Source organism: Tripterygium wilfordii, chromosome 4, assembly GCF_013401445.1.
Source record: "Tripterygium wilfordii isolate XIE 37 chromosome 4, ASM1340144v1, whole genome shotgun sequence".
NCBI classification, from domain to species: Eukaryota; Viridiplantae; Streptophyta; class Magnoliopsida; order Celastrales; family Celastraceae; genus Tripterygium; species Tripterygium wilfordii.
Genome location: NC_052235.1, coordinates 9,354,137 through 9,381,703, shown reverse-complemented (window position 1 = coordinate 9,381,703; position 27,567 = coordinate 9,354,137). Strand labels below are relative to the sequence as shown.

Sequence of the window (27,567 nt, the reverse complement as noted above, 5' to 3'; positions counted from 1 at the left end):
CTTGCCCTAAAAAAAATTTCAATTTTCCCAAGTCCTTGATTTTGAAATAGGTTCCTATATATATTTTAACTTCTTCTAAGAGGCTCATGTTATCACTGCCAATGCACATGTCATCAACATATAATAACAATAGGACCTTGGAACCATTTTTAGTGTATATGAAAAGAGAGTAATCACATTTTGATTGTCTAAAACCATATTTGAGTAAAGCTTCTTTACATTTAATATTCCATTGTCTAGAGGCTTGCTTAAGACCATACAAAGACTTATTAAGTTTACACACTAAACCAGAATTATCATCATCATAACCTGGGGGTATCTTCATATAAACATCTTCAAATAAATCTCCATTTAAGAAGGCATTGTGTACATCTAGATGATGCACAAACCACTTATTTGCAGCAGCTAGAGCAAGAAAAATTCTGACAGTAACCATTTGAACAACAGGAGCAAAGGTTTCTTGATAATCAAAACCTAAAGTTTGACTATATCCTTGTGCTACAAGCCTAGCTTTGTATCTCTCTATAGAACCATTTGGATTGTATTTGATCTTATACTCCCATTTTGAACCAATAGCCTTCCTACCTTTTGGCAAAGAAACTAAACTCCAAGTGTTATTCTCATTCAAAGCAGCTAGTTCTTTATTCATTGCTTCATTCCAATAAGTGGATTTAGAAGCCTCAGCATAATTCTTGGGTTCTTTAACAGAAGATATAGCAGCCAAGAAATGCTCATGAGAAATATCAGCGGGACAAGTAGCAACAGTAGTAGTAGATTCTAGTTCCTTTATAGAATTGTGTGTAATATGATCATGCAATGCAGAAGATGGATGCATGATGTCATAGGACACATTATTACAATCATAATCATTAAGTAAGCAGGAGATTTTCTCTTTCTTTTAAAGTCCCCAGAAATGTTATTTTGAGTTTGTGTTATGTGTGGACCATTTCTATTATCATTTAGAACTCTGTCATGAAGTGAACCTTCATTAACATTATCCTTAAAAGGATAATTGTCTTCATGAAATATTACATCTCTGGATGTAAATATTTCATTAGTTTCTAAATCTAATAATCTATATCCTTTAACATTAGAAGGATAGCCAAAAAAAAGCATTTTCTTGCTCTACTGTCAAATTTTGAGTCTTGTGGTCTTAGAATCTTTGCATAGCAAAGACATCCAAACACCTTTAAGAACTCATATTGAGGTCTTTTATTATATAAAACTTCATAGGGACTCTTTTGATCAATGACCCGAGAAGGCAGTCTATTAATCAAGTATACAGATGTCATAACACAATGACTCCAGTATTTCTCTGGAATTCTTGCTTGTAATTTAATGACCCTACTGACATTAAGAATGTGTTGATGCTTTCTTTCAACCACCCCATTTTGTTGGGGTGAATAAGGGCAAGACCTTTGGTGTATAATACCTTCCCTATTAAAGAAGTCACTCATATTGAATTCCAATCCATTATCAGATCTAATAACTTTAATCTTACTGTTAAATTGATTGTTCACATAGTGATTAAAATTTTCAATATGATTTCTTGTTTCAGATTTATTCTTCATAAAAAATAACCAAGTAGCTCTTGAAAAATCATCTACTATTGTTATAAAATATCTGAAACCTTCTACATAAGTGGTGCCATTAGGACCCCAGATGTCTACATGTAGAATATCAAAAGGATTCTGGGATTTTGATTGACTAAGAGTGAAAGACAACCTTTTCATCTTAGCCATGATACAAATAGAACAGTTTTCACAGTTTACTACAAAATCTTCTCCTATCATCTTTGAGATCCTAGCTGAAGGATGGCCTAGTCTCTTGTGCCAATTCTGATTCTTCTGGACTGCAGCAGTAACTACAAAAGTTCTCTTTTCAGGTCTAAGTTCTTCAGCTAGGTAGTATAAGTCATTAAGCATTATTCCCATCCCACTCTTCTTGAATGTGGTTGTATCCTGCAAGTTACATAAGTTTTCATCGAAAATTAGTTTGTAAGGAGTATTTTTTACTAATTTACTAACAAATATCAGATTAAAGTTGAAATCCTTTACATGTAATACTCCTGCCAGAACCAGACCATTTCTTAATTTAACCTCACCTATGTGATCAATCTTATGTTTCTTTCCATTTGGTAAGGTCACATATGAATCATGTAAAGGTCTATATGAATGCAAATAATCACGCATGCATACAACATGATCAGAAGCTCCTGTATCTATGATCCAATTGTGCTTTAAATTAAAGTTACCTCCCACTGCTGAAACAGAAGTAGTGTGATTATTTGAGGTTGTTCCTGGCACATTTGCCTTCAAGTAAGCAAGTAATTGTTGGCATTGATCCCTCGAGAGTTGCACAACATTTCCTTGTTTGTTATGTAAGTCAGACTCCACTTGATTGATATTTCTCCTTTCTGAGAAGTTTGAGCCTCCTTGTTTCTGTCTTTTGTTATGGAAATCATACTCTGGAGGGTAGCGAACAAGCTTGAAGCATTTATCAACATTGTGATTCGTCTTCTTACAATATTTACACAAGAGCCTCTCTCTATCATTATGAGATTTCTTACTTCCTTTGTAATCTTTGTGCGAATTATGAGAACTCCTGCTGGAACCTTGAACTGCCATGGTCATGGTTTCCTACAAAGTTGATTCTGTGTGGGATTTCTTGCCATCTTGATTCATTGTGAGTCACTTTTCAACCTGGCCAACTTGGGCAAAGGCCTTGTTCACATCAGGCAGAGGATCCATTAGTAGGATCTGGTTTGTTACGTGCTCAAAAGAATCATTGAGTCCCATGAGAAACTGCAACAACCTATCTTTATTCTGTTCTTCCAAAGAAACTTTATCCATTCCACAAATACACTTACCACATTTACAGCTTGGAACTCGTTTGTACTGGTACAACTCATCCCAAAGTGCCTTAATTCTTGCATAATATTCTGTTACAGAAGAACTTCCCTGCTTGATTGTGGAAATAGCTCTTACCAATTCAAAATCCCTTGTTGGGTTGGCAGAGGAGTACCTGTTCTTCAGGTTTGTCCACAGCTCATTTGCTGTTTTAGAAGTAGATACACTGATCTGAATGTCAACAGATAAACAGTTGTTGATCCAGGTCTTGACTAGATTATCACACTGCTCCCAATCCTGAAAGGATGGATCATTTTCTTCTGGAGCTTTCAGTGAGCCATCAACGAAACACATTTTGTTTCTAGCCTTTAAGGCGGTCTCCAACTGATTACGCCACAGGTGGAAGTTTCCCCCTGTCAAAGTGAGATGGATCAAATTCGAAGTGAAATCTGAATGAGTCAAGTAGTATGGGTTTCTGAAGGGATTCTGAACTTGATTGATCTGCTGGGATATGGGATTTAAAAGTGGGTTTGGAAAACTTCCCAGTATTGAATTTGCAGGATGTCTTGAAGATGAAGGATTTGGGCTACTGCCCAGAACACCAAATTGATTAGCAGTCATATCGTATTGCTCCGATACCATGAAATTTATTGAAGAAATAGTTTGAGATTAGAGGAGGAAGATTGAGAAAGAGAGGAAGATTGAGATGAGAAGAAGAGATATCTTCGTATTCATTAAAAGACATACAGAGTACAAAGTAAGAGAAGGATTAAGTATCAAACATGACCAACGATCATCTTAGTTCAAAACAAATAATAAAATAATACACTGATGTAACAAGCAACGGTAATAAAAAAGAGGGATCAAAACGGTGACATGCAGAAGTGAACAATAAAACGGTGTGCATCAAGAATAACTCTAACACAATTACTTAATATAATTTAAAATATATAGATAATACATACCATAATACACATACATATAAATATAAGAAAAATGATATAGGTGCCACATAGATTGCTTTTATTAAAATCCTAAAGCTAAGAAGAGTTTTCCCACCTCTCTCTCATAATATATTTTATATTATATTTTTTACTTTTCTTAATCGTGTTTTTGATTCTCGATTTCAGGGCAATGTTTTCTCTCTCATCAGATGATCTTAGATAACGATGTTCTGTTTGCATATGCACTCCATTTCGATGAGCAAAACGGTGTTCAAACTCGTAATTCTCTTATAGAAATAGTTAACTCGAAGATTCACTCCATCGAACGATCTTGAACTCGTCTCGTTCAATATCATTCTTATCTGGATGATCTTCGTTCAAGAACATTCTTATCTAGGTGTAAAACGATGAGTTTTCCCTGTTGTTCTAGGTGAGCATGTTAACTATTTCTATTTTCATTTTTATCATATATCTATATATTTAAATTATAAAACTATAAATACTTACTAAGCTGCTGTTCAATAGCAAAGCATGAGTGCATGACCATCAAACACAAGTGATCATCACTACATTCACTACGGTCTACAACATTCAGCCATTCAAATCAACACTACAGCAACAAGTTAACATTCAGCAACACTATAGTAGTACAGTTCACTGTCAACATTCAACAATACAGTTCAACACAATACTACAATAGTACAATACATATTACATCCATACATCCTGGCTCCTGCCAGGCTGCCACAATACTATATAAGATAGTCATAGACATAGAGTTATACTATCATAGAGTGCGTCAAAATAACAAAATAACTAGTAAACAAGAATAACATAAATCTGCTGCTGCCAAATAGTCAAAGAATGCCTGATGCCTCATTGCTTGCCAAAGCCAAACTTAACCAGCCATGCGTGACCTATCAATATGCCATAAATGATGAACATAGTAAGATAAATTGAAAATAAATTGATTTTCTACAGCAAATAGATTAACAGAATAGGTGTAGGTGCAAACAGCCAAAAATATCATATGCCAAATTGATGGTGAAGTTGTGGTGCCACTAGAAATGCCTCCAGAATTTTACAATGCTTCCAATTCTACAAGTCCATAACATTTTAAAAAAGTCAGGAAGACATAGACAACATTTTTCTAATTCACCACATTACATTTGAGTACAACATTATAAGATTAGAACAAACCTTTTTCTATTTGCTCGCACCATTCATATAATTCAATTGCATCTTCATTGGGTTCCTTGTAAAAGTTGAAAGGTTCACATCGGATCCAATCATTGCAACAAATGAGTGCTTCCACTGTTTTGGGAGTCAAACAAGCCCGAAAAGGATTCACAACTCACTTCCCAACACTAAATGCTGATTTTGAAGGCACACTTGACATCGAAGCAACAAATATATCCCTAGCAATCTTGGATAGGATTGGATAACTTGGCTGGTTTTCTTTCCACTAATCCAATAAATTAAATCCAAGATTTTTAGGGTTCTCGGTCGCCTCCAATAAATACTTATCAACTTCATTTCTAATTTGAACCCCATCTCTCTCTTTTCTTCTTCTCATGAACAACTCCAAATTTGCATCTCTCTCCTCTTCATTTACATCTCCCTCATTATCATTAGTAGCCTCCATACTCCATTGAGCAACTCCCGGAGTATCCTTTTTATAATCTTCATAAATGTTGAATAAGAGAGTTTTCACCCTAAACACTAACCCTTCAATCATTGTAGGTTCATCTTCCAAGAATTCAAATCCCTATTGGACTAGGTCCATTTTGTAATGAGGATCAAGGACTACCGCCAAAACCATAACTTGGTTGACATCTTTGATATTACCCCAATACTTGTCAAACTTTGCTTTCATTGAAGTTGCAACCTTCTTTAAGAATTCATCTTCACTTCTCATTGTTTTTTTCAATTCATTAGCCATCATATAAATCTCACAGAAAGGCACATTAGCTGTCATTGTTTTATAGGCACTAAGCTTCAAAGTTGCATCATAGATTTTTTTAGGAACTTGACAAAAGCCCTAGCATAAGACCAATCTGAGGCACTAGGAGGCATGAGTTTCCTCCTTACATCATCAACCCTTCCTCTCTTACTAAGCTGATTCTCATCATCATTATCATTACTATCAAAATAACATACATAATTAGTGGACTCCTCCAATCTCTCAAATGCCCCTTGCACCTTCAACATTGCCTCTAACATCAAATAAATTGAATTCCACCTAGTTTTGCACTCCAAAGGCATAAGACCTTTGCTATCAATTTTCTCCAACAATAAACATTGTCAAAACTTTTCTAATCTAGATGGAGAGGATCTAGTAAACTTACAAGCCTTGCGAATACTCTTAATTGAGCTATGCATTTCACTCAACCCATCTGAAACAATTAGATTGATGATATGTGCACAACACCTCATGCGTAAAAGATCCCCTTCAAATTGTAAAGTTTTTTCAATACCTCAATTGTCTTCCAACATACCTAATAGAACCGTCATTAGCCGATGCATTGTCAACCATGATGGTGAACACTCTTTCTATACCCCAATCACTCAAACACTTCTTAATAAGTCTCCCAATGACATCACCTTTGTCGTTGGTAATCTGACAAAAGTTTAGAATTCTTTATGCAACTTCCAATCATCATCAATGAAATGGGTTGTTAGAGAAAAATATAGTTGACGTTTAGAATGGAAGTCCACGTGTCAGTAGTAAGAGAGACTCTTTGGTTGTTGACAGAGAGGATACTTTCGCAGGTAGCCTTACGATCTAGATAAACACTCCAAACTTTCCTAGCAACGGTCCAACGAGATGGTGGATCAAATCTAGGTTAGTCCTCTTTCATAAATCGTTTAAACCCTATCCCTTCCACAAACCTAAATTGGAGCTTATCAATTATAACCATCTCCACACATTCTAGAGTACTCCTCTCCTGGCTAAATGAATGTGCAACTAGGTTACCTTTGCCCTCAAATAAAAGGGTTTTTTGCCTTTTGTCCTCTTTAATTGGAGAATTAAGACAATAATGAAGCAAATGAGTCCTCAAAGTTGAAGTCCCATTAACCATTGTGTTACATGCATAATCATGCTTACAATGCCTGCAAACTACCCTTTTGCCCTTCCCCTTTACCACTGCCCTATCAAAATGATCCCATACAATAGATTTTTTCTTACCAGGACTTGGGGGGAGTGTCCCTACAGCAACTTGTGTTTCTGCAACTTCTGATTGTGTTACCACTGGTTCAACACCTTCTATTATTTCTGCTGTATCTCCAGATTGGGAAATTGGAGGGGATGGTGATTGGGAACTATTCCCCTCCACTATTGTCATCCTACAATAAATTCCATCCATTATGATACACACAATTACATATAAGAACAGGTTAAAAATCGAAGACCAAATTCGCAATTACATATAATCATATACACACAATTATCGAAGACCAAATAGGCAATTACATTTAGTCATATACACATAATTACATATACACACAATTATCAAAGACCAAAAATCATCAAGAAGACAAAGAACCATACCTGTTCGTAAGAGATGGAAAGACTATGTGGCTAGAAAGGGCGACCGTGCTTTAGAAAACCTTCAATCTTTTATTGCACAGGAGAATAGAAATCAAAGAAAACATGAGCTCAAATAGAGATATGCCAATAAACGAAAAGGAAGAAAAACAAGGGCACGTACCTACCTGTTCACAAGAGATGGAAACTGGAAAGACGACGAGAAAAGGTCAAAGATCAAAACCAAACCAAACCTACCGGTTCGGTTCTCGGTTTGGTCCGGGTTATGGGTTCAGTTGCATAGCCCTAGTGAGAACCCCACCAACAACAATAAGATCCTGAACTCGCAAGTTTTTTCCTTCATGGGATTCTGTCCCCGTATAGGAAGAGCTTCTATTTGGAGTCACGCTTGCCGGAGGGTTGGAATATTTTGGGTGTTCTCTTTCGTGGGATTCTGTCTCCGTACAGGAGGAATTTCACCACTATTTTTAATTTATGAGTTTATTTTCTTTTTGGGCCAACACTTGATTTGTATTTGTTTTATTTTCTTTTAATCGGAATAGCTGTCGTCCGAAACAAAAATGGTTTTACCACCCACTACAGAAAAATGATTTTAATTCAATTAATTATTGTCAAATTCGAAAGTGGGACATCCAAAATAAAATTTCAAAAATACCTTTGGTTGAATTTTGTAAGTTTCTTCTTCGTGGTATTCTGTACCCGTACGGGAGGAGCTTTCCAAAAATCAATTTTCAAAGATATTTTTGTAAGTCTCTCTCTCGTTGTATTCTGTACCCGTATGGGTGAAGTTTCTAGAAATCAATTTTTAAGAAAAATAAAAATATATTAGCCCTTGTCCAAGTGTTGGTAATCGCGCGAGCGGGTGTTGTGGGGTGCTAATACCTTCCCCACACTCAATCGACCCCCGAACCCAATTTTCTAATCGTAGACCAACATTTTAAAAGGTGGCCAATTGCACCTCCAAATCAATTGGTGACGGCTTCATTGTTTTTTATAAGTCCGTCCGCGTCGCGATTCCAGTTGCTACAACTTGGTATAATTAAGTGGGCTTGATGGGAAATTAGTTTGGATTTATAAGATGATGGAGCTGTTGTTTTTACACAACAGGTGTCCGGACAACAAGTATGGTGTACCGTCCGGACATATGTTCCCAAAATTTCAGTTTTTGCAAACCCATGGCGAAACACGATCGATCGAGGTATAGCTGTCCAGACACCTATCGCAGATACAACCTTTTAAAGGTGTTTTAGGTATACATAGGTTGATTTGTTTATGTCACAATTTAAGAGGTTGATTCAAGGCCATAATAGGGAGGTTATGAGATCAATAAATAGGAATTTTAAAGGCATAAAAGGTTGGGAGGTTTGGGCATTCCAAAAGGTTGATGAATTTAATTAAGGATTAATCTATAAAAGGGGTAGTGTTCTTCATGAATTGTTCTTGTACAAACCCTCTAAAAATGAGTATCCCAGAGCAGTGTTTGAGGTGCTGGAGGTGCAACATACAAGTTATTGATAAGGTAAGGTTCTTTGATAACTCTATTTTTGTATGGTTAACATGGAATTCGGATACAATGAATTCTCTAATTAGTTTGGTATGTGGTTGCTGCCAAGGACTATGAACTGGTTGGACAAAAGCTGAGTTCAGGAGTTGATTGGCAACAATTTGTTCGGTTTTGAGGTAGTGGATCGAATCAGATCAAGACTGGTGTTTAAGGATTGATTTTTCTGGTGAGTTTTCTGGTAATCAAAGATAAGTAGACATGTTATGATTTTTGTATATAAGTTATAGGTGAACAAATCATTGTATGTATACGGTTGCTAGTTTACAATTGATTTGAGTATGAGATATTCTCAGAGTTGTGAAGTTGGTAGGTGATGTGGTGTATGTGATGATATGAATTTGGTTTGTGAAAACTAAAAAGGTGATCTTTGTAGTTCATGGATAATAGCCCATGTTTTATTAAAGAAACCTTGGACACCATTTGAATCATATGGGATCTTAGATTTTGTTGCAGGATATGGCTTATTCGATAATGGTATGAGATGGGTCGAATTATTTTTAGACAATGTGGTGTTTCGGGTAAGAGCATGGGTTAGTGAGATGAGTTTTTGGTGATTAGTATGTTTTTTTATGGTTTTATTTGGTGTTAATTAATGGCTTGGGGATGTTTGTGATATATGTATTTTATTTAATTAATAGGGCAAGTGGACGAAGATCCCTTATTTGGTGTTCGATTAATGTACAGAGAAAACATTGGCTTAAGGATTTAGTAAACACTAAAAAGATGAGGCACCCTTGTGCTGCAACATGTTAAATATTTTTTGTGCTTTTATAAAAAGGACTTATAAAAATATATGGAAACCTCTTTTGATTCTATGTTTGCGAATTCGATTTTATAAAAGAAATGTTTATCAAAGAAAAATAGTCGTTTGTGAAATATATATCTATGGATTATTTTTGGTGGATTGAAAATGAGTAATTATAAGAAATATCCTTACTCGTAAAAAGTGATATTGAATAGCTGAATTTTTGGTGAAGCATGTCTTGGAACATGGTTTTGAGTTTGAAGCATGAAAAATATTTGCCTTTGATTTAATAGGGTAAATTCATTTTAGATTAGTGGTGCTTTTGAAACTGTTCATGTACCCATTGATGCTATGTTGAGAATTCGATGAAATTATATGTGGAATTTATATAATTAGCATGTGCACATAACTATCCCCAACCTTGGCTCGGTTGTGGAGATGATTGAGCTAAATGGGTGGTTTTATACCGACTCAGGCAATTGATTAAATCGAGACTAGTTATGGTTAGACCTAGTATGGGCTTAGTCTATGACTAACCTATACTCTGAAATGTTATTTGAGGCTAATTTCGACTAAGCCTAGTAAGGGATTAGTTTATGACTAACCTTTACTTTGTGAACATGAATTCTCTACAATAATAAACAATAAGTTTTGAGATATTTGAATATTTACTTTCTTGAATTAAAAGTATATTTTGGAAATTTCATTTTTAAATTCTTAAACTGATAATATAGCTGGGCTAACCTCTTCTGCACATTTCAATCGTGTAGACAAATAATCGGGACATTTAGAGGAAGAGTCAAAGAGGACGCGGCCTTAGAGATCGTGGCATTAGAATTTTATTTTTGATAAGTTTGTTTAGTCTTGAGATATTGTAAGAATAAGAAGTATATTTAATATTTAAGGGTGTATTTAATTAATTTTATTCGATAAGGCTTACGGTGGATGGGTCAAAGGTCATGAGGTTGACTTTTGATCAATTTACCTTATCATGTGGCACCTTAAAAGAGGGGCGTTACAACCACAATCTCATGGAACCATATAAATGCATCGTTAATTTTTTTCATTTTTTCTACCTTATCAAATGACTCTCTTTATGATTAATCTTGTATTAGGCTAATGGGGACATGTATCATCATCATTAGTTGGGTTGTCCATCTTTTAGCCTCACTTATTCAGTTGGGTATGTATTTTATTAATGTATTATCTTAGCCCCATATTATGTAACCTTTTATTGGGCTATGGGGTCATTTATCGAGTAAGTTACTTAATTTACCTATGAGAAATTTTATCTACACACCACAAAAAACACTATCTTTACATCACTTTTTGAACATGATAAGTTTACAACAAAAAATTATAAGTCTACACACAAAATTATAGTGAAATGACCAATTTACCCTTGATGTGTAAAATATTAGAAATTCTATGGTTAAGTTTACACACCCCCATTGTCTCTTAAACCCCAAATTCACCTTCACACTCTTTTACCAATTTAGCCACTGCCCAGATGGTTGCTGCCACCGATTCTCCACACTAAATTCGAAGTTCATTTCCGACCAAAAAGCATCGACTTGCAATTTCGACTAAAAAGACACTCAATATCAAGATCAAACAGTCGGAGATTGAGTAGAGAAAATGTCTTTGATTTATAAATCTCTCTATAATATGTATATTACTTATGAAAATCTCTCAAATCGAAAAAGATCGATAAAGTAATTGTTATATAGCATTAGTGGGTGTGTTAATTGTACTCCATGTACTGATTTTGTGTTAAAAACTGTTGAAACGAAAATTGGAAAACCAAGTCCGATTTTCTCTCTAGAAATCGGTAGGGTCATGTCGTTTTTCTGAAGACAGGGCCGTGTTGTTTTTCTTCCAGAAAAATGACATGCTATTGTTGTTTTTTTTCTTTGGAGAATCTTGGTGTAAACTTAGTAGTGTCTAATTAAATATGTAAAAATTATTTTTTTAAATTATTTTTTAAGGGTTAATATGTCATTGTATACAATGATATTTATGTAAACTACAAAAAATTAAGAAGTGGGGTAAAAATAGTATTTTTGTGGTATATAGATAAAATTTCCCTTTACCTATATATATTATTACTAAAACAATTTTTAAGGGCCCCCCTTGGGCATGGGTGGTTCCGCCCATGGTGCCAAAGAAAACAATTTGTGTCGGATCTATAAAATAATCAGATAGTCGATGTCATCCATGTCAGAGAGCACTCGCTGGAATAATTTATCCGTCGTCGTTTGGGAGAATTTGGATGAAATCTCGAATGCTGGATTTTCTAGAAACATGAGCTTGCGGTTTTTCATTGCATTTTAGGGTTCCGTTTTTTGAATTTTGAAATTGTCCAGTTAGCTGCTTAGTTAGCATAACATGTCATTATGTATCATTGTGGATACTAATATTATGTATGTATATCACTATCATATATATGATACATACCAAATTCTAGCTTGAATTTGGGCTCGAGTTTGAGTTCGTGAGCTAGTTAAAATTCTCAAGCTTTTGAATTGTCGACTCCAACCGAGCTCGAACATGGAAATAGAGCTCGAATCATGCTCGAGCTCAGCTCGGTTCGATTGTAGCCCTACGGTCAGGTGACATCAACATTGATGCCTTGGTTGAGCGGGCTGGAGTGCACAATAATGAACAGAGTTCATACAATGCTCCAAGAAGGCCCTAGTGATATGGGCCTGCAAAAAAGGGCCGAATTGTACGGTAAGCTCATGTGCTTTCCTTTATTTTTGTCATTAACGTTTCGTTTGACAACATGACTTGACGGCGTTGTTGACATGGTTTGGGATGGGTTTAGATTTTATAAACAATTATCCAACCATCTATGCAAAATAAAAATATTAAAAGTTAAGTTGTCAATGGGTGTCCGATAGTAAACGGTTATGGAACAATACCAATTTTAGAAATTTAAATGATTTTTAAGACGATTTTGGAACGATTTCTGTATAGGGTACCTTAAACGGAAATAATTTTAATATTCGTTATTTGGAGGGTACCCGACTCGCTACCATCGCTAATATACGCTCTTTATGTGCCAGAATTCATTTTAAGTACTAATTTGTATTCTCTTGTTTTGCAAAACCTAAGAAGTTTGTATCACTAATATGCTTGTTCTTTTGTGTATGATTTGCAAATAGCTTGATCAATTGCTTTTTGTGGATATTATTTTTGCAAGATTCAGTTTAATTGTTGTGCTGATTAACACATCGAACCCCCAAATTGTGGATCTCAATTGGGGCGGGCAATATATGTGCATTATAGTATCAGTTTACAAGTTTCATCAAACAAGTAACAGTTCATTTCACTGTTTATGAACTTAATGTATTTTTCACAGTTTATAAACTAATGTTTAACTTTAAAAAAAAAAAAAAAACTACCAAAACGGAAGCAGGTGTGTGAGAGGCTTTCTACCTCAAAAATGGATGACAAAAAGACGTGGTCTATCGAATTGTATTGGACAATAGTACTCTGATTCAATTAGTATTATTATTTTTTTCAGAATTATTTTTTATTTATTAATTTTTAAAATATATGTATCAAAAAAAATTGAACACTCTAAAAATAAAATCATTTTTTAATTAAATGGAGAGAGTTTAATTAATTAAAGGGCTAAATGGTTTCAATGAGGGCTTCGACATATCACATCAATTAACAGAATAATATTTTCGAGGGTTCCATGCACGTGAGTTCCATCAAGCATCACTTTTAAAAACTTGTAACATTTTAATGTTCCCGCGCAGCATTAACTCTATTCAATGTAGTTTCTGTACATTTAATAAGAGTGGTATATGACTACTTTCATCAAATTGTTTTGTTACATTCAAAGTTCAAATATTTAATTGCTATTTTGATTACAGGGGAAGGAGATCGATGGGGAAACTCGAACTTAAGATCTCTATGAGATACCACACGCATGAATGTCATCTAAGGTACTCGTGGTTCTCAATATTTAATTGTTATTATCATCAAAACGATAAAAATAAATGTATTATACATTTGTGTCATAAAATAAAATAGTTCTATGTATAAAAAAAATTAATTCCATCTTTTTGATAAATGAACAATGTAGTTGTACACATATTTTTGTTATATATTCGATGCTATTATAAATCTATTGGAGAGAGTGGAGAGATGAAATTTGAACTTGGATTTGGATTATCCATGGCGGGTCACATGTGACAATTGCTCTCTAGTAAATTATGAAAAAAAAATTGTATAAAATGCTAGTTAAATTGTAAATTCTAAACTCTAAACGAACTCTTCCTCCAATCAATTTCTCTGTTTCTCTTCGCAAGAATGATAATTTTGTGAAGAGAATCAAAACGTAGTTTGTCTTGTGGAAATGTACATCCATTCTAGTAATTCGACAAAAAATATAGAAAATTACAAACGTATTAATGGAGGATTTTTGTGGACATTATATATCCATATACAACTAAAGGTTAGGAGAAGAAAATGGCGGGAACGCTTCCAATAACGGTCAAATTCAAAAATTTGACGTACTTGTACACCATTTTAGGTATATATATATATTCAGTGGCGAACCCAGGAATTGAAATCACTGGAGGCAAAAAAGTAATGCGGGGTCCGGGGGCAACACCCCCGGAATTTTTTTTTGGGTTTCTTCATGTAATCGATTTAGAAATATATATCACCAATAGAAAAACACAATAATAATAGGTTGAGAGGTTGAGAAGATTTGAGGGCTTGAGTTTGGCATGTGGGCTTTATCACTTATGAATATTGGTTTGTGCTTGACAAAGTGGCTTGAGCTTGACATTTTATAAGTGTTAGTTAGTTAGTGGGATGGATTAGACTGAATGGATTGGGGGCCTAATAATAAATTTATTACAAATATATAACATATTTAGTGTAAAAAAAAAAAATTTGACCGGGGGCCCGTGCCCCCAGTGATATGTAAGTAGGTCCGCCTCTGTATATATTTGTGTTCATTTAAGGTTTGGATAATTGAATATTGTTATCATTATTTTTTGTAAGAGACACACCAAAACATGTGAAGTATCTTGGAAATTAAAGAGGGGCAAGGATCATGTGAAGTGCACCAGGTGTACCTTCTTCTACATTAAATACAGTTTCTCTCCCTTGTATGTATGTGTGTATATATATATATACACACCAACCTTGTTTGCTTTGCGTTCCCTACATATACCAAATCAATTGTCTCTTCTATACCTCTCAACTGTCTATATAATCGCTAGAAATTATTTAACAATACAAACAAGTCATGAAGCAGTTGTCTCTTGGAGCCCACCTATACATTGTTCTTGTACTTATCTTCACTGCATTCCTTGTTGTTAAGAGCAATCGTTTGCTGCCCACTCAACGTAAGTTTTTCTACTTTCTGTTTAGTTACTTAATTGTAGCTAATTATGAGATTAATTACATGCAATTTTTCTAATTTAATTTCGTTTTAATTCTACATATGTAGATGCTCCTAATAGCTCGGACGAAGAAGGTGTCTCTAATATTGATCATGGTCAAGATAAATCACACTACTTTAAGGTAATTAATTTGTCCTTAATTAAAAACTAAAATCTATAAATGTTTTTTTTAATATATTTTTGGTTAAATTTGGGGTTTTATTTTGTTTTTCTCTTGTTGTGTAGAGAGAGTCAAGAAAGGAAGAAGAAGAAGAAGGAGCAGTAGGGATGGAACAATACCCAACAGGATCGAGCATACCAGACTGTTCCCATGCATGTGGAGCATGCTTTCCATGCAAGCGAGTGGTGATAAGCTTCAAGTGCTCTACCTCTATCGAGTCTTGCCCTATTGTGTATCGTTGCATGTGTAAAGGCAAATACTATCACGTTCCTTCCAATTGACTACTACTATTTCGCCCTCTAAATTAATCAAAAATTAAATGTTTGTTTAATTTTGTAGAATCCAATTGAGGCAAATTACTTTGTAACTTTTGTTTTGTTAGTTAATTAGTTTAATTAATTGAATTATATATCTTCTCTGTCTTTACTTAGATCGATATGTTCTTGTGGCTAGAATTCATAAAATTAAATAAATATATGGCCCTATATTTGTCAGCAAATTAAGCATTTCAAAATTAAAAAAAAAAAAGAAAAGAAAAAAGAAGAAGAAAGAGATGTCACCTTCAAAATCATTCAAAAGGCTTTTCTGTCTTGCATTTGGCCTTAGAATATCCACATCAGTTTTTTTTAACATACTCTCTAAAAATACAGTAAAATGAATCATTTTATAATTTTACAGAATTACAATTCAACGGCCCTTTATATCAGCTAGCTCCTCTAAAACATCCTCTCTTTAAAATATTAATTTCTCCATTCATTTTAATACCTTTTTTTAATCTTTTATTTAATTTCTCCAATCATTAAAGTCTTTAATTAAAATCTAAAAACACAGTTCATGATACACCAAAGCTACAATGATCTATTACATCTAACAGATCACTATAGCAGTATTCGTCTGGGACTAGTTAGTGCCTAGCCACAAAGGTGGTGACACCAGTGCGTCGGGACTAGCTAGTGCAAAGACAGCCTGTGTGGGCGTCGGGGTTGCGGAGCATGGTGGAATGTTACGAATTGAATTCCACATCAGAAATATAGGATTCTGATATGGGGTTTATATGGGCATTGTGCTCTCCAACCTCACAAGTTATTTTTTGGAAACTCTACAAATGTAGTTCTTGCTTTGACTGGGGATGTTTTTTTAGGCTCTAGAATGGGGTATTTTGTTAGAGAAGCTAGGTCCCTTATGAGTAGACTTGGTATTTCTCAGTGCTTGCATGTTAATCGCTTGGGTAATGAGGTAGCTCACTCCCTTGTGCGTTTGGCCAAAGGTGTTAGTGTATACACCCTATAATTTGCACCCCACAATTTATTGAATACACCCCAATCTAAACAAACCTCCAGTTAAAAACATAAAAATTATGAGTGCACCCTATTTTGCGTACTTTTGTGTTTTTTCAATCAACACTCTACAATTTCTTGCTTTCCTCTACCTCCTCCCTTCTCCCTTTGTAAATTTTACTGGAAACGAAATCAGTTCCAACGACTAAAGAACCTATGCTACCCCAATTTGAATTCAAGGATTTCCTCCTAATGGCCAGGAGGAAGGATGCCCGCTCTATCAAGATCAAGAGGAGTAAGGATGTTGTTAAGTTCAAGGTTTGCTGCTCCAAGTACCTCTATACCTTGTGTCGTTTGACTCGAAAAAGGCTGACAAGTTGAAGCAATCTCTTCCACCAGGTTTGAGTATGCAAGATGTGTGAAGAAAATGAGTTGAGTTATGACGTCTAAGTCGTAGGAGGAGGAGGGAAGAAGGAGAGAAGGATTTGGGGCAAGGAAAGGAGGAAAGGAAGAGGGAAAGGATTTGGTGAATTTAGGGTTAAGAATGGTAGGGTCAAGTGGGGGTGTTGATAGATTAGGTTTTTTATAGGTTAATGGGGTATACTTAATAAAATAGGGGATGCAAATAAGGCTCATCTTTTGTTTCATTCTCTGTAATCTTTTTGGTAGTTTATGAATGATTCTTTTTTTCAAAAAAAAGGGGTTACTTTTTGGGGTTGTGGTTCTGCCAAGGTTTATAACATAGGATACTTCGACGCTCAAGTCAGTATTCTTCGAAGGGAGAACCAAAGTAATCAAAAGAGTGAATTTTTCTGTGTACATTGTTCACATGTCTAATGCTCCTTTTACAGTTAGTCTGGAGAGAATATGTAATACCCCGTCTCAAAAAAAAAATATAGAATAATAAAATAAAATGAATAAATTGGCTTTAGTTATAAAAAGAATAAAATTGTAGGATAAAAAGAATTATTGGGAGGATTTAAAGAATATAGGAAATTATTTTTGGGGTAAAAAGTTAAAAGAGAGAAAAAAATAAATAATTGAGGTTTTTTTTTAAAAAAAAAAAAAAAAAAAAACATAAATGGGTGAGGGCGCATCACAGCCCTCACCCAAGTGTTTTAAAAAAAAGAAAAGTTAACACACTTTTCTTTGTTTGCTCCAACCACCCACCCACGGCAGCCATTTCCGGCGACTCTCCGGCGAAGCTCCGGCCGGCAAGGGTCATTCTTAGGTGGACACACACACATGCTTTGATTTCCTCTAAGAAAAGAGTTGGATTGAGGAAAAGTTTTGGTTTTAGGGTTTGAGAGTTAAATGAGTTTTGGGGTTTTTGGCTCAATGAGAGTTTCCTTGTTCAATAACTTCAAATTTGATTCTAATTTTGTTATATTTCTAGGTTCAAGTGAAGTTTTTGAATCAATTTAAGAGAATCCTTTGTTATCTTGATTTGGTGGAATTACCAAGCTTCAAGGTAAGGATTCTTGACTCCAATTGTTTAATTAAGGTTGTGTTAGGATGAAAAATAATATTGTGGTATGATTTTAATTGTTTAACCTTAGAGATTTAAGGTAGAATATAAATTGAGTGGAAATGAGGATATTGTGGAGTATGGAATGTGGGATTTAAATGGGTTGATGAATATGGGAATTAAGTGGAGTTTATTTCATTAAATAGGTTTGTGAATTGGCATGGAGTGTACATTGCTTGTTGGTGAGAGTTTCGAGTCCACTTCGAGGTAGGGATTTTTCCCCCTTTCTTTGCTATTTTCAATCTTCATAAAAGACAAGCTTTGAATACTATTTCGATTGACTCGGTAAACTCCTTTGGGCCACTCTTTGCTTGTTCCAAAGAAAGGCCGTAGCCCAATTCATATTATCTCATTGTTACTTAAAAGTTTATTATTGTTATGCATTATAACCCATGACATGCTCGGCCATAAATCGGGCATCATGTAATCTTCATGCATCATGATGAATGGATGTTGTATTTATAATTATTGTGTGAATGACATGAATTGTAGGAATTACATTACATGCATGGTGTGTCCCGAGGATGGACTCGGGCTCACGTTAGGTGTTGGATGATTTGGGCACGTGCGTGGATGATGGATAGGAGCCTTGTGATGGTCCTAGTCCACAGGATTCCCGTAGCGGTATTTGTCACTGTACGTTGGCTAGTATGTAATGCTAGGCCAAGCGTGACAGGCTGAATATCACCGTGGGGCCAGCGGTGAGTGGTTGCGACCACATGCGTACCAACCTTCTCTCTCGCGGTTTGAGATTGACGGATATGTAATTGTGGTATTGATTGGATGCTAGAGAGAGAGGTAGTGCGGTGGATTCTCGTCGACTTATCGCCGCGGGGCGGGAATTTGATTCGCCGGCTTGGGTGTCATTAGTGGAGGATATGGAGGTTCGGTTGGATTGATTGGGTGCATTAGCTTTGCACTGCATATTGTTGCATTGATGATTCGTTATAAATTTTCAGCCATACTATTGTTTTTATATTCTATTATTTATCCCTACTGAGCCTTCCGCTCACCCTATCTACTTTCCCTCCCCACAGGTGAGACAAGATCTAGTGCACAGGCTGCGGATCAGCAAGAGGATGCGTGACGGAGGTGGCCTGGACATTAACTGTTTTGTGTATCTATGTAGTATTTGTGTGTGTTTTATATATACATGTATGGTTATGTTTTAGTGGTAAATATGCAAGGATATGGTTATATATGCATGACCTGTTGTTTTGCATTGTCAAGTTTGTGTGTGTTAGATGTAGTATGAAGAATTATGTGTATGGTTGGATATGGATGGTATACAGATGATTAAGAGTGGTATTCTGTGATTTTTGGATGGTTGATGCTGAATAATGAAATTTGTATTTAATGGTGGACCCTGAGGGTCAGTGGATTTGCTGCCTGTTTTTCACAGCGGGTACGCTAACGGTCCCGCTTTGCTGAACCACTGTGCCAAACGGCACAGCGGTGCCAGCGGAAACACTGGCTATGCAACAGCATTTCCGTTGGCATTTCATCCGCTCCCAATGGGAGCTTATGAAGGCGAAAATGCCTTTTTTTTAAAAAAAAGTTAACGTGGGGCCCACACTGGCCCCATAGTTTGTACTTAAATAAAATTTTTAAAAGTTAACAGTGGGGCCCCTACTGACCCACTGTTTGTAAGAAAACTTTAATTTATTATTTTTAAAATTAAATACAATTTATTCAACTTTAAACTTTTATAATAATTAATGTGGACCCCACAATTTTAATAGTATATATTTCTACTTAATATTATAAAATTATTTTTTAAGAATAATTATAAAATTAAATTAAATATTTATAATTAATTAATATTTACTAAATTAAATTAAATGATTAAAAATATATGAAAAATTATTATTAAAAATAATTTATATTATTATTCCCACTTGTATCATATTATAATATTTAATTAATAAAAAATATGCTTAAAATTAATTTAAATAAGAATTATATTTATTATATTAAATTTAATATAAACTTTTGATATAAAAATAAAAACTAATATTATAATACTTTATTTCAACAGTTTTTCCGCTAGCGTCAGTTTTTAGTTCACTAAACACCTCACAGCATATTTCACAGTTTTAAGCTCAGCATATTTTTCACAGCATTTCCGCTAGCGTTGATAATCAATTTTTCCGCTCTACCAAACGGAGCCTTGGATATAATAGAAGTGTATATTTATTGTGTCTTGATTACAGGTGGGTTTCCTCAATTTATGGGGAAATGCTGTCGAAATTTTTGGTAAAGTTTATACTGGGTTGGGACGTAACACGTGAGATGCACGTGATTGTGTTTGGTGCATGTGGTTTGTGTGTATTTGTCATTTTCTTCACGCTCCGCGGAACGGGGCGTGACAATTTGGTATCGGAGCCAGGTTGGCTCTGTTTGGGACCTAGGGAGTGGGTCAACATGCATGTGTGAGTGTGTTTGTTGTGTTGTGATTATATATGGTTCTCCAGGCCACGTCACGACCTCTGCTGATCCGGTATGTTTTTTTTAATCCCGTAAATCCTCGAATCGTATTGGTATTGACGGAAAGTTGTGTCTTCTGTGCTACAAATGGACACACGTAGGACAATTCGTTCCCGCGATAGGGGACGTGGGGGAGAGTAGGGACGCGTGTCTTCCGAGGACCCAATAGTCAGGGGATTATCGGGGATCGGAACAGCCGAGTCGATTAAGTTGGACACACATTTATTTCCAGAGTTGAGTGTGATGGATCCTCTAGTGCTGGAGAAGGATTTAGGCCAGGAGCTTGGAGATGAGCCAACACTCGTGCATGAGATAGGTGAGGAGATCCCAGCACCTACCTAGCCTGCAATAGCAGCGTAGCTTGCTCCACTGTTGGTAGCACAGGAACAGTCCATGAGGAGAATGTCAGAGATGATCGGGGCTGTTACTCGACTAGTGCAGACTTAAACTACACGAGCACCAGAGGTCTGCAATGAGGGACAGACTTCATGGGTACGGGGAGACGAGCAGGGTGTGTAGAGACCTAGACAAGAGTTGACAGAATTGGATCAGCTACGCAAAACTGATCCACCCACTTTTACAGGTGATACGGATGTGGCACGTGTATATGAGTGGATTCGACAGATGTCACGCCGGTTTGAGACTCTAGGGATTCCGGATGAGAGACGCATATTGCTGGTTTTATATTATCTGAGGGAGGCAATTTATGATTTGTGGGATTCATTAGATCACAGGAGAGAGACATTGACGTGGTTATCATTTGATGAGTTGTTCATGCAGCATTTTGTGTCGCAGTCTTATCGTATGGATAGAGCCCGTGAGTTCTTGACATGTCAGCAGACTCCGGATATGATTGTGAGTCAGTATGAGAGGAAGTTTGAGGAGCTATACAAATTTGATAGGAGGTATGCGCCAGATGAGGCGAGCAAGGCAGAGCAGTTCAGACAGGGATTGCTTCCTGCTATAGCTACACATTTAGTGGGATTGAGGTTGCAGACTTATGCTGACATGGTGGAGACGGCTTTACAATATGTGATGAGTTTCAGGGCTCCCGGAGGTACTAGGATACGCATAGAGGCCAAACAACATCTGTGGCAGGTACTTCTTCTAGAGGAGGTCAAAAGAGACAGAGGACCGATGGGCAGAGACAAGAGGGACAGAGTGGAGGTCGAGGTAGAGACCAAAGGCCACGAGGTGGTAGAGGTACACATCAGGGGCAGAGGGTTTGTCATCGATGTGGACGTCCTGGACATTTGAGAGCACAGTGTACAGCTCAGGGGATAAAGTGTTTTTAGTGTCGCAGGATTGGCTATTGGATGGTGGATTGTCCTCAGCCTGAGCAAGGAGGACAAGAGGGTCAGTATTTGCCAGCACCACCAGCTCATCTGGCCCTTCATGCACCCCCTACTACATCTACACCATCAGGGAGGGGACGACCATCAGCTAGGCAGCCGCAGCAGTAGCAGTCACAGCAGCAACATCCTTTGACTCAGGGACGAGCATTTGCTCTTACTCACTAGACAACAGCAGAGCATCCGAACTTTGTTGGGGGTACGTTCCTTGTTTCTAATTGTTGGGCTAGAGTGTTATTTGATTCGGGTGCTACTAGTTCCTTTATCACTCCTACATTTGCATTGGCTTTGGGGTTAGAGGTGAGACTGATGAGGCGAACAATAGTGGTAGATTCGCCGTTCGGACAGTTCACTCGTATTCAAGGTTATTGTATATGCATGTCTCGGTTTGGTGATATCGAGTTGACCGCTGATTTGTACGTTCTTGACTTCCAAGATTTTGATGTAATCTTGGGAGTAGATTGGTTGACAGAGCAAAAGGCAATTTTAGACTTTTGGGAGAGGAGGATTACTTTAAAGGCGCCTGGTGGGGTGGTGATTCAATTGAGGGGATCGAGGGTGTTCCTTGTCCACATTTTTTGGACAACCCCTCCTACTTCGATTGTTCAGTGGTGAGTTTGACTACTTCTACACCTAGTGGCGAGGTGATTGCCCCGACGCTTGTAGTGGAGGAGTTCATGGATGTTTTTCCTGAGGATTTGCCAGGTCTACCTCCACGGAGGGAGTTAGAGTTTGTCATTGATTTGCTTCCGGATACGAAGCCAATTTCGATTGCTCCGTATCGGATGACTCCAGCAGAGTTGAGGGAGTTGAAGGTACAGTTGGAGGATTTGGAGGAAAAGAAATTTAATAGACCGAGTGTTTCACCGTGGGGAGCACCGATGTTATTTGTGAAGAAGAAAGATGGCACGTTGCGTATGTGCATTGATTATTGACACTTTTCGAAGATTGATTTACGATCAGGCTATCATCAGTTGAGGATTCGTGAGGAGGGTGCTTCAAAAATAGCATTTAGAACTCGATATGGACACTATGTGTAATACCCCGTCTCAAAATAATAAAAATAAAATATAGAATAATAAAAATAAAATGAATAAATTGGATTTGGTTATAAAAAGAATAAATTCTAGGGTAAAAAGAATTGTTGGGAGGGCTTAAAGAATATTTGAATTAAAATTAGGGTCAAATAAGTAAAAGAATTAAAAGTAATGAATTAAAAGAATAAATAATGATATAAAAAAAAAGATTAAAGTGGGTGAAGGTTCGTGCATATAAAAAAAAGAGAAAAGGGGAAGCCACCCTTTTGCACTCCACCACTTCCGATCAGCCACTTCCAGCGGCATTCCGACGACTTTTCCGCCCAGTAAAGGTGCTCCAACCTTGAAACCTACAACCACACTTCATTTACTTAAAGAAAAGAGAAAGATTAAGGTAAATCTTTGGTTCTAGGGTTAGGAGTTAAATGGGTTTTGGGGTTTTGATTCTTTGAGAGTTTCCTTTGTTCAATAACTCAAAATTAGATTCTAATCTTCTTATATTTCTAGGTTCAAGTGAGGTTTTTGAATCAATTCAAAAGAAGCATTTGTTATCTTGATTTGGTGGAATTACCAAGCTCCAAGGTAAGGGTTATTGAGTCAAATTGCTTTAATTAAGGTTGAGTTGGGATGAAAAATAATATTGTGATATGATTTTAATTGTTTAACCTTAGAATTAAGGTAGAATAAGAATTTAATGTAAATGAGGATATTGTGGAGTGTGGAATGTGGGATTTGAATGGGTTGATGAATATGGGAACTAAGTGGAGTTTATTTCATTAAATAGGTTTGTGAATTGGCGTGGAGTATACGTTTCTTGTTGGTGGGAATTTCGAGTCCACTTCGAGGTAGGGATTTCTTACCCTTTTATTTCGAAATATTTTTTCAAGCCATCGGATTGCTTAAATGGTAAGTTTTGGTTTCCGTCTCAATCTTTTTCGAGAGTAAACAAGCCTTGAGGGCTTACCATCATTTCTTAACCTACTCGTTAATGACATATTATATGTGATTTAGTTTGATGATTATATAACCTTGGAATGCTTGGTCATAAATCGGGCATTATGTAAATCTTCATGCATCACGACGAATGAATGTTTTTATGTATATGTGTTGCACGAAAGACATGAGTTGTAAGAATTTACATTAGATGCATGGTGGGTTCCGAGGGTGGTCCCGGGCTCACGTTAGGTGTTGGATGTCATTTGGGCACGTGCGTGGATGATGGATAGGGGCCTTGTGATGGTCCTAGTCCATAGGATTTTCATAACGGTATTTGTCACTGCACGTTGGCTAGTATGTAATGCTAGGCCAGGCGTGGCAGGATGAATATCACCGTGGGGCCAGCGTTGAGTGGTTGCGACCACATGCGTGCCAACCTTCTCTCTAGCGGTTTGAGATTGACGGATATGCGATTGTGGTATTGATTGGATGCTAGAGAGAGAGGTAGTGCGGTGGATTCTCATTGGCTTATCGCCGCAGGGCTGGAATCTGATTCGTCGGCTTGGGTGTCATTGGTGGAGGATATGGAGGTTCGGTTGGGTTGATCGGGTGCATTAGCTTTGCACTGCATATTGCTACATTGATGAATTCGTTATAAATTTCCAGTCATACAATTGTTCTTGTGTTCTATTATTTATCCCTACTGAGCCTTCTGCTCACCCTATCTACTCTCCCTCCCCACAGGTGAGACAAGATCTAGTGCACAGGCTACGGATCAGCAAGAGGATGCGTGACGGAGGTGGCCTGGACATTAGTTGTTTTGTGTATCTATGTAGTACTTGTATGCGTTTTATATATACATGTATGGTTATGTTTTAGTGGTAAATATCCATGGATATGGTTATATATGCATGAAATGTTGTTTTGCATTGTCAAGTTTGTGTGTGTTAGTTGTAGTATGAAGAATTATGTGTATGGTTGGATATGGATGGTATACGGATGATTGAGAGTGATATTCTGTGATTTTTGGATGGTTGATGCTGAACGATGAAATTTGTATTTAATGGTGGACCCTGAGGGTCAGTGGATTTGGATATAATAGAAGTGTATATTTGTTGTGTCTTAATTATAGGTGGGTTTCCTCAATTTATGGGGAGATGCTGCTGAAATTTTTGGTAAAGTTTATACTGGGTTGGGACGTAACACGTGAGATGCACGTTGTTGTGTTTGGCGCATGTGGTTGTTGTGTCTTTGTCCTTATCTTCACGCTCCGTGGATTGGGGCGTGACACTATGAGTTCTTGGTGATGCCATTTGGGCTCACAAATGCCCCGACAGCGTTCATGGACTTGACGCAGCGGGTTCTTCACCCATTTCTGGATCGTTTTGTGATCGTATTCATAGATGACATTTTGATTTATTCGCCTACCGTAGAGGAGCATGAGCAGCATTTAAGAATAGTATTGCAGACTTTGAGAGAATATCGGTTGTATGCAAAATTGAGCAAGTGTGAATTCTGGGTGACAGAGGTGAAGTTCTTGGGCCATGTGATTACTCAGGAAGGAGTGGCAGTTGATGCATCGAAAGTGGAGGCGGTGTGAAGTGGGAGCGACCTAAGAATGTTATAGAGATACGGAGTTTCTTGGGGCTAGCCGGTTATTATAGGAGATTTATTCAGGATTTCTCCCGTGTTGCTTCATCATTGACTCACCTTACGCGAAAGGGCGTTTCGTTTGTGTGGTCAGAGGAGTGTGAGGTGGCGTTTCAGGAGTTGAAATGAAAACTCACATCTTCACCGGTGTTGATTGTTCCGGAAAGAGATGTGGGATATCAAGTGTATTGCGATACGTCCAAAGTTGGACTAGGATGTGTATTGATGCAGCATGGAAGAGTTGTAGAGTATGGTTCGCGATTGTTGAAGACACATGGACATAATTACCCAGTGCATGACCTAGAGTTGGCAGCGGTAGTATTTGCATTAAAGCAGTGGAGATATTACTTGTATGGAGAGAGATTTGAGGTGTTCTCAGATCACAAGAGCCTCAAGTATCTCTTCACGCAAAAGGAGTTGAATCAGAGGCAATGAAGGTGGATGGAGAACTTGGAGGATTGTGATTTCTCATTGAATTACCATCCAGGGAAGGTGAATGTAGTTGCGGATGCCTTGAGTAGGAAGAACTGAGTTGCGAGGTTGGCGGTGCGAGAGTAGGAGATGTTGGAGACGGTTGATAGTTTTGGGTTGAAGCTACAAGAGTAGGGTAGCTAGATGTACTTGGGAAGCATTGTTACTCGTCCTGTATTGATCCAGAGAGTAATAGATGCTCAAATTGGAGATGCTACATCTGATACTTTTGAAGAGGAGAGTGGTTGGATTAGAGGCACGGATGGAGGAGTACGATGTGCAGGACAATTGATAGTACCTGAAGATGAGGAGTTACGTAAAGAGATTTTGAGAGAGACGCATTATTCGAGATTTGCTATGCATCCAGGGGGTACCAAGATGTATAGGGATTTGCAGAGACAGTTTTGGTGGAGAGGAATGAAGGCAGATGTGGCAAGGTATATTGTGAAGTGTCTTACTTGTCAACAGGTGAAGGCGAAGCACCAGAGACCGACAGGGTTGTTACAGCCACTTCCGGTGGTAGAGTGGAAATGGGAACATATCACGATGGATTTTTTGACGGCATTGTTGAGATCTCCTCGTGGGCATGATGCAATATGGGTGATTGTGGATAGATTGACAAAATCGACACATTTTCTTCCGGTTAGCAAGACGGACATGTTGGAGTCTTTGAGCCGATTATACATTCAGGAGATTGTGAGGTTGTATGGAGTGCCATTTTCTATAGTATCGGATAGAGATCCGTGATTTACTAGTAGGTTTTGGGAGAGCTTACAGGAGGCATTGGGAACAAAACTGTGTTTCTCTACTGCGTTTCACCCGGAGAGTGATGGTCAGAGTGAGAGGCTATTCGGATATTGGAGGACATACTTTGGGCATGAGTTATGGATTTCAGGGGTAGTTGGGAGGATCATATGTCTTTGGTGGAGTTTGTATACAACAACTCCTACCAAAGTAGCATTGGAATGGCGCCGTATGAAGCTTTGTATGGGAGACCTTGTAGATCACCATTGTGTTGGGCGGAGGTAGGAGAAACAACATTATCGGGTCCGGATTTGGTGAAAGAGACGCAAGAGAAGGTGGAAGGGATTCAAAAGTGTTTACTTACGGCTCAAAGTAGACAAAAGTCCTACGTCGACCGAAGAAGAAGACCATTGGAGTTTGTGGTGCGTGGTAAGGTGTTCTAGAAGGTGAGTCCGCGTAGGGGAATTCAGAGATTTAGCAAGCAAAGGAAGCTAGCTCCGCGGTATATTGGACCATTTGAAATTTTAGAGCGGATTGGACCGGTGACATATCGGTTGGCTCTTCCGCCACGATTGTCCAAGGTTCATAACGTGTTTCATGTGTCAATGTTGAGGAAATATGAACCGGATTCATCACATGTGTTGGATTGGTCTGCTTTAGAGGTGGAAGAAGATGGAACGTATATTTTACAACCGTTGCGAATCTTGGATAGACGGGAAAAGGTTACGGGATCGAGTGTAATTCCACTAGTAAACGTGTTATGGTTGCATCACGGGACGGAGGAAGCGACGTGGGAGTTGGAGTCCAAGATGCGGGAAAAGTCTCCCGATTTGTTCATATC

General features: G+C 37.3%; 2 protein-coding genes and 1 pseudogene across 2 annotated transcripts; 2 read left to right on the top strand and 1 right to left on the bottom strand.

Annotated features, from left to right (window-relative positions):
• Positions 1-2,690: 2,690 nt before the first annotated feature.
• LOC119996929 lies at positions 2,691-3,470 on the bottom strand. Its single transcript, XM_038843710.1, has one exon. It carries the CDS (start codon positions 3,468-3,470, stop codon positions 2,691-2,693), a length of 780 nt encoding a protein of 259 aa, XP_038699638.1.
• Positions 3,471-14,857: 11,387 nt separating this feature from the next.
• LOC119995855 (protein EPIDERMAL PATTERNING FACTOR 2-like) lies at positions 14,858-15,590 on the top strand. The gene is made up of 3 exons (XM_038842309.1): positions 14,858-15,027; positions 15,132-15,205; positions 15,310-15,590. The coding sequence occupies exons 1-3, from the start codon at positions 14,928-14,930 to the stop codon at positions 15,523-15,525; spliced, it is 390 nt and encodes a 129-aa protein (XP_038698237.1). The 5' UTR covers positions 14,858-14,927; the 3' UTR covers positions 15,526-15,590.
• An 803-nt stretch (positions 15,591-16,393) lies between these two features.
• Positions 16,394-16,943, top strand: LOC119996928 (annotated as a pseudogene).
• The last annotated feature ends 10,624 nt before the right edge of the window (positions 16,944-27,567 follow it).